Source organism: Pan troglodytes, chromosome 8 (assembly GCF_028858775.2).
Source record: "Pan troglodytes isolate AG18354 chromosome 8, NHGRI_mPanTro3-v2.0_pri, whole genome shotgun sequence".
NCBI lineage: Eukaryota > Metazoa > Chordata > Mammalia > Primates > Hominidae > Pan > Pan troglodytes.
In genome coordinates, this window is record NC_072406.2 from 55548839 (window position 1) to 55563688 (window position 14850).

Here is a 14850-nt window from a genome sequence, read left to right on the forward strand (position 1 = left end):
AATGTTTAGGGTGCCAAGCTGTTCTATCTTTCTGGAATGGTGCATGGAGAATATCAAAACCAAGAAATCCACAATCTGGGCCGTTTTATTACAGTTATGAAGTTTAGGCCTCTCACATGGCAAACTTCTCACCCTTATATCCTGGCAGACAGGTAAAATATGATTTTAAGCTTTTTCTTCCTGGGCCATATATTTCAAAGCTAAAAAGGCTAGAAAAAGAACAGTGATAGGATTTATTTTGTGCCGATTTGAATAGGGGGGATAGAAGTGTAGTTGATGGAAAATGTCTACTTATATCATTGCTCAAAGATGCCGTGCCTTTGGGAGTAAATTAATTATGAGATGTTTAGGAAAATGGGAGAACTTGGAAGTATTTAAGGCTACAGGATGTGGCCCCATCCTACATTCAGCCTCAGTTTTCAGTGATGCTGCCTTCATGCCCGGGTGCTTGAGTCCTTCGTGTGTGCCTTCTGTTTCCTTCTTTTGTGCTCTTCCTCGTGTGGTTTTCTCAGCCTGGAATTCCCTTTTTCCACCTGCCAGAATCCAAGCCACAGTAAAAATCCCAGAGCACAGGCTTGCCCTCTTCCAGAAAGGGATTTTCTGAATATGTTCTTCACTCTTCCCCGACCCCAGGTGGACGTCATCTCCCTGTCTGGTGTCTTATAGAATGAATATCACTTTCAGCCTAGAGACACAGTTGTGTGTCTGCCCCTTTTCCTCTGGTGGATGGTGAATGGTGCCTCCTTATTTCTGCATTTTCTAGTTTTCTAAATGACGTGCTTAATGGACAAGAGTGTGATGAATCATTGACACATGAAAGGAGGTATAGGAACTTTTGGCATTCATTTCTGCTGTGATTGAATTTATTTTTCTAGGATGGAAGATTTGACAAACCCAGAGGATATCCGAACAAACATCAAATGTGACCGGAAGGTGTCACTTTATGGTTATTTAAGAGGAGCACACTTGAAAAATAAAAGCCAAATTCACATGCCAGGTATTCTCTTGTTGTAGAACATACTAGAATTACACATAGGATTCTTGGGATGGCTTCATTTCTCAGGAAAACTGAAAAATGACCAAACAAGGGAAGATGGCCTTGCTGGAGGTTTTAAAATTAAGCCACCTATGTGTAGGCCTGCAAAGGTGTTACTGAATCCCCTCTTCTCTGACCTCTTGTCTTGTAGCTAGAGGGCCACTGTTCCAGTGTGGCACAATGCCCTTCTTTAGTGTCATGGGTTAAGCCCTTGGACTGTGGATCATATTTAACCCCCTAGTCAATGGTAGATGCTTCTGACTTCTTGTCAGCTGAAGCTGGCTTTTGGGTTCTGTCTTCCAGGGGTAGGAGATTTTGCCGTGAGTGACATCAGTTTCCTCCCAGACCCTTGTGCTCTTCCTGAACAACAAAAGAAGCGCTGTTTAAATGAGAAGGAGAAGCTGGTTTATGCGCCTCTTTCTGGAGTTGGGGGTGTGCTGTATGACAAAGACGCTGTCTATGTTGACCTTGGTGGCAGCCACGGTTTTCAGGTATCGGTGAGACGGGAGTCATTTCTCTGAACTCTCAGTATTCTTTCTGAATCTATTTTTTAATCACAAAAAGTAATGTACTCAGCTTTTATTTATTGAAGATTTTTCTCTTGTACTTATAATAAAGGCCCAAATGCATATTGTAAATATATAGGATAAAAATAATACTTTTTTTTTTCATTGTACCAAGCAGAAGAGTCCTCTCCTTCATTCCTCCTTGATCCATGGCCCCAGCGCGGGCATTGCTGCCATGTGGCGCCTGCACGGCCCATCCCCGTTTCTATAAAATCAGTGTGCTTTCCAGCTTTCATTGGTCTTTTTCTCATTCACAATGGTCTCCTCATGCTGTATTTTAAAGTGGATTTCAAATATTTATTTCTTTGTTCTGAAGTGGAATTTTATTGGGTTAAAATCAGGGTTATTTTAAAATATTAGAAAAGCTAGCATTGTTGCAGCTTTGGAGCTGAGGTTTTTCTAGCTAGGTTGTTTAGGTTATCAGGTTATATACTCCCTGAACTTTGGAAAAGTTTAATGGAGATGGGGATCCATTTCAAGCTTTGTTGTAAGGATTTTCTTCTCTGCTTTTTGAGGCATTAAGAAAGGTTCTTAGGAAATGTGTCTAAGATAATTTTGAGAAACTGAGTGAAGCTCGTGTCTCTCCAGGATCTTTGTGCTTTCCTCACGTGCCCTTTCTTGGTGGTCTTGACAGGACGAGGTGGGGCCCACCCATGAGTTGGTCCAGAGTCTCATCTCTACCCACTCCACCATTGATGCCAAGATGGCTTCAAGTCGAGTGACGCTGTTTTCTGATTCCAAGCCACTTGGGTCAGAGGATATAGATAATCAAGGGTAAGTCTGCTTTTTTTCTATTTTTAATAAAAAGATGTATTACAAAAGATCATATCACCCATAATTCAGCCATCATAACACATTTTGGTGGGATTCATTCTATGTTGTTTTGTTTTTCTTTGTGTGTGCGTGTGTCTCTGACGGCTCTTCACTTACCTGACATTACAAGGGAGTCTTTTCTTGAAATAAATTGCAGGATGCATTTTTCAACAGACCCCAAATATTCCTCAAATACCATGTCATCTTCCATAGGTTGCCTTTTGTTTTTTAAGAGACCTGAAGCCACTTGGCTTTCTTTTGGTCCAAAACACTGGAGCAGAGTCAGGGAGTTTGTGGCTGTCCAGAAGCCACATGCCTTGTCTCTGAAAGTTTTATTTAGATTGTGTTGTATTATCTCCTGTGGGTAGGTTTCCGTGGATGTATGGCTCATGTGAATTATTTTTCAGTCTGGGTTGGGGATTTTTATACCTTTATACGCAGTGGATGTTTGCAAAACATTGGTTTTGTTGTATTGATTTATGACTCCCAATAAAATTTATCTGAAAATTTTGAGATTATCTAGTATGTAATTTGGTACAATGTGCATAAACTACCTAGCAGAATGCCTGACAGGTACGAAGTGTTCGCCGAAAGATCACTCCTTTATAATGGGATTACTAGCTATTTTCACTTTTGCATATCCTTCTAGTCATCTTTGTCTACAAGAATACTCTCCTCTAATATAGTTACAGTTAAAATACATAATTTTATTTCTATATTATCATTTCCTTCTTTTTTTTTATTATACTTTAAGTTTTAGGGTACATGTGCACAATGTGCAGGTTAGTTACATATGTATACATGTGCCATGCTGGTGCGCTGCACCCACTAACTCGTCATCTAGCACTAGGTATATCTCCCAATGCTATCCCTCCCCCGTCTGCCCACCCCACAACAGTCCCCAGAGTGTGATGTTCCCCTTCCTGTGTCCATGTGTTCTCATTGTTCAATTCCCACCTATGAGTGAGAATATGCGGTGTTTGGTTTTTTGTTCTTGTGATAGTTTACTGAGAATGATGATTTCCAATTTCATCCATGTCCCTACAAAGGACATGAACTCATCCTTTTTTATGGCTGCATAGTATTCCATGGTGTATATGTGCCACATTTTCTTAATCCAGTCTATCATTGTTGGACATTTGGGTTGGTTCCAAGTCTTTGCTATTGTGAATAGTGCCGCAATAAACATACATTTGCATGTGTCTTTATAGCAGCATGATTTATAGTCCTTTGTCATTTCCTTCTTCTATACACTCTTTATGTAGTCATCATTTTGTTATTATTGGTGTATTCTTTTTTTTTTTGTGACAAGATCTTGCTTTGTCTCCCAGGCTGGAGTGCAGTGGTATGATCTTGGCTCACTTCAGCCTTGAACTCCCAGGCTCAAGTGGTCCTCCTGCTTCAGCCCCCCAAGTAGCTGGGACTACAGGAGTGCGCCACCACTCCCAGCTAATTTTTTTTTTTTTCTAGAGATTAGGTCTCACCATGTTGCCCAGGCTGGTCTCAAACTCCTGGGCTCAAGCAATCCTCCTGCTTTGGCCTCCCAAAGTTCTGGGATTACAGATGTGAGCCACTACCCCTGGCCTATTATTGCTGTATTCTAACTTACCCGTCTCTTATGGTATGATTTTCAGTTTTTTCAAATTTATGTTTTCTTAATTTTATATATCTTGCTACATTAAATAGCTTCATACAGTTTTCTTTTATCCTGTGATTTTAGCTTCCTGATGATTCTTCTGTATCAGTTATAGCACTGGTGACTTAAAATGGATGTTCTTCCTCTGTCATTCCTCCTACGTTTGTTAGCTGGCATTTTTAACAAAGAGCTTTCTCTTCTCCCCTTTATTTCGGTATCACTGCTGACTAATGCACTTGTGTTTTGTTCCATGGGTTATTTTCCATCACTATCATTATTCTTCCTGATGCCTATGCTGGCCCAGATTTGGCTGCAGGAGCCTTCAGCCTGTCTCCTGTGTCCTTTCAACTGTCTCTGTTAGTCTTTGAGCATTTCTCACTTTCTGACAGAACAAGAGGATCCAGGCTCATTTTGCCTTCTTTCTGCTTTGGGCCTGGACTTAGCCATTTCTCTTAAGGATCATGTGTTTTTAGCTTAGAAATTAATCAGCTTTCCAAAAGATCTACAAAACAGTAACTTCCCTTTTGAGCAATTTTTTTCTAAAATTAGATTTTTGTTTTTTAAGGGTTATTCCTTTATTCTCTCTATAAGTTCTTTTGAAGTGTAGTGTTAGGGAACCATGCCCGAGTTTGCTTCTTAACTCTTCCAATGTTTATCAAATCATATTTTCCTTATGCTATGTCATCTTAAACAATTCCTTGACATTTTCTATTTCTTTGTATTTTCATTGACTATATTGCCATTTCTAGATTAGCTGATTAATGTACAAATTGAATTATTTTGTATTTCCTTGGTAATACAGGCTAATGATGCCAAAGGAGGAAAAACAAATGGACTTGAACACTGGTCGAATGCGTCGGAAAGCCATTTTCGGAGATGAAGATGAATCTGGAGATAGTGATGATGAAGAAGAAGATGAAATGTCTGAAGATGACGGGTTGGAAAACGGCTCTAGTGATGAGGAAGCAGAAGAGGAGGAAAATGCTGAGATGACTGATCAGTATATGGCTGTTAAGGGCATCAAACAACGGAAACTTGAGTTGGAAGAAGACAGTGAAATGGATTTGCCAGCATTTGCTGACAGTGACGATGACCTTGAGAGGAGCTCAGCGGAAGAAGGGGAAGCGGAGGAAGCTGATGAAAGCAGTGAGGAAGAGGACTGCACTGCAGGAGAGAAGGGCATTTCAGGATCAAAGGCTGCTGGAGAAGGTAGTAAAGCAGGGCTGTCGCCAGCTAATTGCCAGAGTGACCGTGTGAATCTGGAGAAGTCTTTGCTGATGAAGAAAGCAGCTCTCCCCACTTTCGATTCTGGGCATTGCACAGCTGAAGAGGTGTTTGCATCTGAAGATGAATCTGAAGAAAGCTCCTCACTCAGTGCAGAGGAAGAAGACTCAGAAAATGAAGAGGCTATTAGAAAAAAGCTTTCAAAGCCTTCTCAAGTGAGCAGTGGTCAGAAACTGGGGCCACAGAACTTCATTGATGAGACCAGTGATATAGAAAATTTACTCAAAGAGGAAGAAGATTACAAGGAAGAAAATAATGATTCCAAAGAAACGTCAGGTAAGCTTAAATGTAGTTGGTTGCTGCTATGAACTTGGCTCTCAAAATGGTAACCAAAGGAATGTCTACATTTAGGGGTCTGTTGATTCTGTGATTTTGTTAACTGTTGAAAAGCTGCATTGTGGATGGATCTCAAGGGAGGGGAGACACATGAATAAGCCTAACTGGAGGTTGGCATTGGTCGTTTCAGGTGCCCTCAAGTGGAAGGAAGACCTTTCCAGAAAGGCAGCTGAGGCCTTTCTGAGGCAGCAGCAAGCAGCTCCAAACCTCCGAAAGCTTATTTATGGGACAGGTAAAGAATTCTGGTTCAGAACTAGAAATGTTTTAGTTTCTCTGATTATTTAGATGAGGGAATTGGTTGGAGGATTCAGCTGGTATTGTTGACATCCATAATTGCTGTCCATCACATTTCATATTTGACAGATGTCTCTAATCATCAGCTTATGAGGACCACACATTGGTCTTATAAAGTAGACTTATGGGTTTGCTGTAAAACTTGATGCAAATACCGTCCATTGCATCATGTTATGTCCCCTATTTAAAAGTCCTTCATGAGAATTTTTTTGTAGATTAGTGCCAGAAAAATATTCCTGCCCATAAAAATATTTATTTTTTTCCTTTCTGAGAATGAGAACCCTGTATAACACATTTTGTTCTCCCTTTTGCCCTTGTCCTCTGATTTTATGCTTTACTAAACTTACCAATATGTTCTTTCTGGTAGAATTAATGCAAAAATAAATATATAGTGGTGAACTTTACATTGTGCTCCCTGGTTACTGCATGGTGAGATCAAGGCCACATGGTGAGACATTTGGGCTCAGCCCACTGAATTGGGAAGGTTGTTGTATACTGATTTTCATTCAGGTTTTGTCTAGGTACTCTTAGTGATGAGAGGCTCAACACTCTTTAGAGCTCTTCTTTAATAATCTAAAGCTCCGCCTTTAAATTCCCTTCCCTCCCTTCACCGCTAATATTCTCACTCCTCGGCCTCTTAGCTGCTCCCGTGCAGGAGCACAGGAGCCCCACACATGTAGAGCAATAGCTTCCTGGCTCTCTTCGTCTGTGGCTGCCCTGCCCTCTCAATGCCTAACTCTTATGTGGCCATTGCCATACCCACCACAGACAGAGTCCCTCAGTTCCTGAGTTCAAAGACTCATGGCCTAACTGGTTGAAAATGATGAGTCCTCTAGGGCTGTAATTTTTGTTCTCACTTTTCTGCCATGGTGTGCTCTTTAGTGACAGAAGATAATGAAGAAGAAGATGATGATACTCGAGAAGAGCTTGGAGGGTTGTTTCGTGTCAACCAGCCTGACAGAGAGTGTAAGCACAAGGCTGACTCTTTGGACTGCTCCAGATTTCTTGTGGAGGCCCCCCATGACTGGGATTTAGAGGAGGTAAGGCTGGGTAGTACATTTGATTTATTAGAGAATTAGCGAATTGTTCTAGAATAAGATTATCTGATGTCAATATTGCTTACCTGTTGTTGGCTTCTTATTTTTACAGGATTACAGGTCATTCTCCCAGATATTGTAGTGGGCGCTTCATGCATCCTAAGCAGTAACATGTTCTGAGTTTAGTTAGACCATGTACATGGCCCACAGAGGACAGGTTCAGCTTTCAGTGTGGACAGTAGTGTGCATCTTTATTTTGAAACATCACACATAAGTTTTTATACATCAGATGTATTTTGTGTCTTATCACTAGGATATATGTAGCATCCCTGAGTTAACATTTATAGTTTCTGCTATTTGTAAGCATAGAGAAATCTGTGATACCTGTATATGTTCTTCCTGCAGCTTACCATTTTGTAGTCACACTGGAATTCATTCAGTACTCAAACTCACCACAGCTTACCCTCCTCTTAGACCTCTTCTCTTTCTCTCTCTCTCTCTCTCTTTGAGATATGGTCTTTCTCTGCAGCCCAGGCTGAAGTGTAGTGGCACAAGTGTATGGCTCAATGCAGCCACGACCTCCTGGGCTCAAGGGATCCTCCCACCTCAGCCTCCAGAGTAGCTGGGACTATAGGCACGAGCCACCAGGCCTGGCTAATTTTTGCATTTTTTGTAGAGATAATGTTTCACCATGTTGAGCTAGTTTCGAACTCTGGGTTCGAGTGATCTTCCTGCCTTGGAACTTCCCAGAGTGCTGGGATTACAGGAGTGAGCCATCGCGCCAGCCCCTTTCTCTCTATTCTCTTCTGGAATGTTCTGATCTTCCAAAGGCTGCTTTCTTTTTGTCAATTCAGTTTGCCTTAGATGTCACTTCTCACAGAGGCCCAATTGCTATCATACTGTCTATTGTAATTCGCCAGATAACACTTAATGTACTTTATGAGATTTTATTTAACCATTTTTTTATGGTGAAATTTAATACAGATATAGAAAACCACGTAAAAACAATTGTTCAGCCTAATGGGTTGCCAGAAGGTGAATATCCCTGTACTCAGCACTCAGGCTGGGAAATCAAGCTTTGCTGCTCAATTGTGACACCAGCCACAGTCCCCATCCTCCCTGTAGAAGGAGGTGTAGTCCAGCCTCTTAAGGTGATGCTTTCCTTTTCTTCCTGGTTTCCTCCTCCATGCTTCCATAAGCATCATAGTTTACTTTTACTTGGTCTTCATTACTGTTTTTCAGTCTATCTTTTAACATTTTTAGTCAACAATCTTTCCTTCCCATTTCTTTCTTTGGTTACATTTTATTTAATAAACCAAGTCTTTGGTCTGTAGAGTTTCTTGTATTCTGGATTTTGTGGATTGCTTTGCATCCCTCTGGAGTTTCCCAGGCCCTCCTGTATTTCCTGTGAATGGGTATGGAGCAATACCAATAGAACTTCTGTAATGAAAGGAATGTATATCTGAGCTGTGGGTTGTGGCTACTTGTGGCTACTGAGCTCTTTAAATGTGGCTAATGAGACTGGAGAACTAAATTTTAAATTTTATTTAATCTTAATTAAGATTAATTTAAATAGTCACATATTTCTAGTTACCCTGTAGACAAAACATCTAGCAGTTGGATGGGATTTAAATTTGATTTTTATTTTTCAGCGAAACTGCTTCCCAGGTGATGGTGTTTTCTCATTAGGAGGCGCATAAAGACTGGTTGTGTCCTTTTAATGCTGTTAGATGTTATCAGTTGTTGGTGCTCAATGCCTAGAACCATACCAATTTCTTAAGAATGTAGAGTGGTGATGTTCCATTCAATCATTTCTCTTTATGTATTAGCTGTAACACTTCTTTAAAGAGAAACTTTTCCTCTTCTATTCGGTTATCCACTGCCATATATATAGGGTAAATGCTTGATTTTTTTTTTTTTTTTTTTGAGATGGAGTTTCGCTCTGTCGCCCAGGCTGGAGTGCAGTGGCACAATCTCAGCTCACTGCAAGCTCTGCCTCCCGGGTTCATGCCATTCTCCTGCCTCAGCCTCCCGAGTAGCTGGTATTACAGGCGCCCGCCACTAGGCCCGGCTAATTTTTTTGTATTTTTAGTAGAGACGGGGTTTCACCACGTTGGTCAGGCTGGTCTCGAACTCCTGACCTCCTGATCCACGTGCCTCGGCCTCCCAAAGTGCTGGGATTATAGGTGTGAGCCACTGCACCCAGCCCATGCTTGATTTTTTAATCAGTTTGTGGAGTGATTCTCCAAAGGATACTTGTTTGTAAGTTTCACTGTGATGTCATGGATATAAATGTAGTTGATGTGCCTTGTGCTCCTGCACCTGTTATCCCTTATTGAAGCTCCTCTTTATCCCACCTGTGGCCTGTAAGAGTCTGTGCACACCAGCTCCTGAGTCCTTATGTTACAATCATAGTCATTCTTTATCAATTCTTGCTCTATGATATGAGAGAGCTCTTGGAATCACCCATAAGAAATCCTGATTTCTTTTAGTAGGAAATGGTATTTCAACGTGACAGCCTAGGCATAGGAATGCTACTGCCATGAGTTGGTCATTACTTCTAGGCCTTCTCAGTGACCCGAACCAGGAGAGCTCATATAGATATTTCCAGTTGACATACAGGACTACATCTTATTCATTCTTCCACTGGAGAATTATTCCTTGGTTGAATCAGCAGATGATGAAATTAGAGAATCACATAATTACTCATTTGCTTTATCCCATATTACACACAAAATAGTGTCAGAATAATATGACTACTGAAAACAGTTAAAGATTTTTTTCCCTTATATACTGTCTCATTTCTCTTTTCAAAAGTGACTGTGCCATTTTACTTACCCACTGGCACTGTAGGTGGGTTCCAGTTTCACCAGTTCTTCACCAGCACTTGCTATTATCTGTCTTTGTGATTATAGCCATCCTAGAGGGGGTGAAGTTGTATCTCATTGTAGCATTGACTTGCATTCCCTGATAGATAATGATGTTGAACATCTTTTCATGTGCTTATTGGCTATTTGTACATATTCTTCATATTGTTTGCCCATTTCAAAAATGGGATTACTTAGTTGTATGCGTTGTTTATATATTCTGGATATAAGCCCCTTGTCAGATACATAATTTGCAAATATCTTCTCCCATTTTATAGGAATTCAGTTTTCAAACAGGTTTAGATTAACAAATAGCAAGACCAACTTTGTAAACTACTGTCTCATTGCATTGCCTTAGAAACCTTAATAAAATTGAAAATCAGTTGAATTAGTAATTATCTGTTTGTTTACTTATGAGCCCTGTCTGCTGCTTAATGTGTTTTATCTCTGTGGTTATATTGTCTCCATCAAAGGTAAAGTTATTTTCTGGGCTCATTTGGAATGAGAATATCCATGAAAGTGGGAAATATTTAAAGGCAAGTTGTCACCTACTGCCATTTCTTAGAGTTGTTTTGCTGAGTGATTGGAACACCTCACCTAAGTGCTGACTTTTCTGCGTAAGGTTATGAACAGTATCAGAGATTGCTTCGTGACTGGAAAGTGGGAAGAAGATAAAGATGCAGCCAAGGTCTTAGCAGAAGATGGTAAGTAAAGAGCTGGGTTCTTCAGGAAGACTGGCTTCTCTAAACTTTATTTTCTTCAGTATCTTAGACAATAGTCAAATTGAAAATAATAGTCACTTGTCAAATGCTTTGGGAATTCAGACAGGAGTAATGAACCAGGTAATATTCTGGGTTTTCCTTTTATGATGATCTTATTTTCTCAGTTGGCTGATTTACTGCATATGGACTTTAAAAGGGAGAAACTTTCCATAAATTTTAATCATGTGTTTGTTAAAAATAGATTTTGTGTGATGTGAAAAATATATACAAATAACATTTATATTTTTTTCATAATAAAGGTAGTATGCATTGTGGAAAATTTCGAATGAAAAGTACATAACATACCAGCATTCTACCAACCCATAAAAAAAGTTTGTTAGCTTCTTCAACTGTTTCCTTCTAGTCATTTAAAAATTGTGTGTTTAAACCTTTTTAGTTGTACTTTATATAATTTTTGGCAGGAGGATTGCTTAAGTGATGTACTTTATATAAATTTTGTCATTAAATTTTTTCAAATATTTCATTTTTATTATTTAAAATTAAATAAAAAATATTTTATTTAAAATAAATAAAATATTATTATTTATTATCATACCATTATTGAAGTCACAATTTTTTCAATATCTAAGTAGTTTTATACTTTGTTCATTTTATAAAGAACTCCACACTGAACAACTTTGAAATAATTCTTGGCTCACACTTTTTTATTTTCATAAGACAGATTCATAAGTGTTAGAATTGAGTCATTTTTATGGATTGCAACTGCCACATGGTTTTTTGGAAGGTCATTCTTTTTGTTTTGTCTTGAGACAGGATGTCGCTCTGTTACCCAGACTGGAGTGCTATGGTGTGGTCATGGCCCACTGCAGCCTCAACCTTGCAGACTGAAGCCTCCCGAGTAGCTAGGACCACAGGCTTGCATCACTACACCCAGCTAATTTAAAAATTTTTTTGTACAGACAGTCTTTTTATGTTGCCCAGGCTGGTCTCAAACTCCTAGGCTTAAGAGATACTCCTGCCTCAGCTTCCTGAGTAGCTTGAACCACAAATGTATACCACCATGCCTGGCTAATTTTTAAATATTTTGTACAGATGGGGGTCTTGCCATGTTGCCTAGCTGGCCTTGAATTCCTGGGCTTAAGCAATCTTCCTGCCTTAGCCTTCCAAAGTGCTGGGATTACAGGCATGAGCCACTGTGCCTAGTCTGTAGTATGTGAATGTATTCTTTATATATATATAATTTTTTTTCTGGGCCTTCTAGTTAATATCACTGATCTCTGTTGGTTCATTTATTATTACTATAATTTAGTACTCTATGCAGCTTTATCACGTTACTAAGATACCAGTTATTAAAACCGTGTCTCAACAGTTTCCCTTTTTGTTCTGCTGGGGGGCTTTTAGGATTCTCCTGACTATTCTCACTTGCTTATTGTTTTTTCCATAGGAACTTAAGAATCGTCTTTTCTGTTTTCAAAAGAAAGTGTGGTGGGTTTCTTTTTTAATCACTTTAGTGAGGTATAATTGATGGTAAACTACAGTATTTAAAGTATACAATTTGATAAGCTTTGATATGTGAATATACCATCACCACAATCAAAATAATGAACACATTTGTCACCCCCACAGTTTTCTTAACGCCATTTTGTAACTCTCCATCTTGTCCTCTTCCATCACCAGGTACATTCAGCTGCCTTGTGTCACTATTCAGTAGGTTGTGCCCTTTAGAATTTAATTGAAATGGGATCCTACAATATGTACTCTTTTCTATCTAACTTCTTTTACTCAGCATGATTATTTCAAGGTTCATCCATGCTGTTGCATCTTCATTTCTTTTTGTTGGCTAGTGGGTAGTCCATTGTATGATGTATAGCAATTTATTTATCTGTTAACCTGTTGATAAACAATTATTTCCAGGTTTTGGCTATTATGAGTAAAGCTGCTATGAACATTTTTTAGAAGTCTTTATGTGAACCACCGCTTTTATTTCTTTTGGGTAAATAAGTAGTTCAGAATGGACTAAATGGGTCATATGATAGGTACACATTTAATTTTTTAAGAAATTACCCAACAGTTTTCCAAAGTGTTTATACCATTTTCCATTGCCACCATAACTTTATGCAACTTCCGGTTGCTTCACTCTACATCTTTCCCAGTACCTGATAGTATCAGTCTTTTTAAATTGTAGGCCTTCTTTTAGGCATAGAGTGGTATCTTGTAGTTTTAGTGACTAATGGTATCGAACATTTTTTCATGTGCTTGTTTGCCGTCTGTGTCTTCTTTGATGAAATATCTGTCCAAATCTTTTGTACATTATTTTAATTTTGTTGAATTCTAAGAAATTTTATGTATTTTTGATACAAATTCTGTATCACATGTGTTATCCAATTATTTTTGCCTAGCGTGTGCCTTGTCTTTTCTATTTTTAATAGTGTTTTTCACAGAGCAAAGTATTTAGTTCTGGTATAGGTCAATTTATCAAAAAAAAAATTTTTTTTTTTGGGATGGAGTCTTGCTCTGTCTCCCAGAGTGCAATGTGATCTCGGCTCACTGCAACCCCTGCCCTCTGGGTTCAAGCCATTCTCCTGCCTCAGCCTCCCGAGTAACTGGGATTACAGGCGCCCGCCACCACGCCTGCCTAATTTTTGTGTTTTTAGTAGAGATGGGGTTTCGCCATGTTGGTCAGGCTGGTCTTGAACTCCTGACCTCAGGTGATCCATCCGCCTCAGCCTCCCAAAGTGCTGGGATTACAGGCATGAGCCACTGTGCCCTGCCCAAAATTTTCTCTTATGGACTGTGCTTTTCATAGTGCATGTAAGAAATCTTTGCCTCACCCAATGTCACAAATTGTCTCATATATTCTGTAAGTCTTACAGTTTCAGGTTTTACGTTTAGGTCTATAATTCTTTTTGAGTTAATTTTTTATAGGGTGTTGGGTATGGATTTAGGTTCCTTTTGACATATTGATATCTACTTTTCCCTGCACCATCTGCTGAAAATCTATTTTTTTCCCCGTTGAATTGCCCTGTATTGGTTGGCCATATATGGGTGAATATTTCTGGGCTCTCTGTTCTGTTCCATTGATATATTTGTTTATTTTTGTACCAATACCAACACTGTCTCTGTTACTTACAGCTTTATAATTAGTCTTGGAATTAAGTAGTTTTTAACTTTAGGTAGTTTTTCAAACTTTAGTCTCCTTTTCAAAGTTGTTTTGGTTAATCTAGGTTCTTTGCATTTTCATATAAATTTTAAGATGAGCATGTCAATTGCTATAAAAAAGCCCACTGCAATTTTGATTGGGATTTCATGGAACTTGTAAACAATTTGGGAAAATTGCCATCTTAACCACATTGAGTTTTCTGATCTATGAACATAGTAACTCTCCATTTATCTTGTTCTTTAATTTCTCTCAGCAAGGTTTTCAGGATACAGGTCTTATACAACTCTCAACAGTTTATTTTCATATCAACTTGTATTTATGTATGGCTAATATATAAGAAATGCAGTTGATTTTTTTTTATTATTATTGATCTTGTATCCTGCAATCTTGCTAAATTACTTGTTAGTTCTTTTTTTGAGACAGAGTCTCGCTCTGTCACCCAGGCTGGAGTGCAGTGGCTTGATCTCAGCTCACTGCAGCCTCTGCCTTCCAGGTTCAAGCAATTCTCGTGCCCCAGCCTCGTGAGTAGCTGAGATTACAGGCAGCCATTATCACGCCTGGCTAGTTTTTTTATTTTTAGTAGAGATGGGGTTTCACCAGGTTGGCCAGGCTAGTCTCAAACTCCTGACCTCAAGTGTGTGTTTGGAGGGGAGGAGTAAACTTTGACTAAACAGTATTCATGGTTTTCTAAGTAAATACTTCTTACTATCCCAAGGATTCTTTTTCTTTTATGCTGCTTTTTCTCCTGTTCTGCACAATAAAGCCTGGGCTTCCAATTCTGCTTTGACCTTTCACCTTGGTCCAATCTCATATGGTTCCCCCAGTTTCTGTGCAGGATGGTTCTGGGAGCCAAGCAGGAAACTCTTTATCTACAGAAAGGCTGAGATAGATCCCAGTGGTTTTACTTTCTTTCTTTCCTATCTGGATGACTTAATTTTTCTTGCCTTACTGCCCTGGTTTAAACTTCCAGGACAGTGTGGATTAGAAGTCAAAGTAAACAACCTTGCTTTGTACTGATTTTGCTTATTTTCCAAGTGAACTTAAGAATCACCTTTTCTGGCTGGGCACAATGGCTCACGCCTATAATCCTAGCACTTTG

The 14850-nt window shown here is 39.2% G+C and overlaps 1 protein-coding gene across 2 annotated transcripts in view; it reads left to right on the forward strand.

Annotated features, from left to right (window-relative positions):
- The window catches only part of BMS1 (BMS1 ribosome biogenesis factor), a 48911-nt gene that overhangs the window by 9490 nt on the left and 24571 nt on the right, over nt 1–14850 (forward strand). For both annotated transcript variants that reach the window (XM_054659475.2, XM_054659476.2), the window contains exons 6-13: nt 10–152; nt 876–997; nt 1340–1527; nt 2237–2376; nt 4854–5611; nt 5802–5903; nt 6848–7005; nt 10492–10573. In XM_054659475.2, coding sequence (XP_054515450.2) covers nt 10–152; nt 876–997; nt 1340–1527; nt 2237–2376; nt 4854–5611; nt 5802–5903; nt 6848–7005; nt 10492–10573 — 1693 coding nt within the window. The remainder of the gene's footprint in view (nt 1–9; nt 153–875; nt 998–1339; nt 1528–2236; nt 2377–4853; nt 5612–5801; nt 5904–6847; nt 7006–10491; nt 10574–14850) is intronic.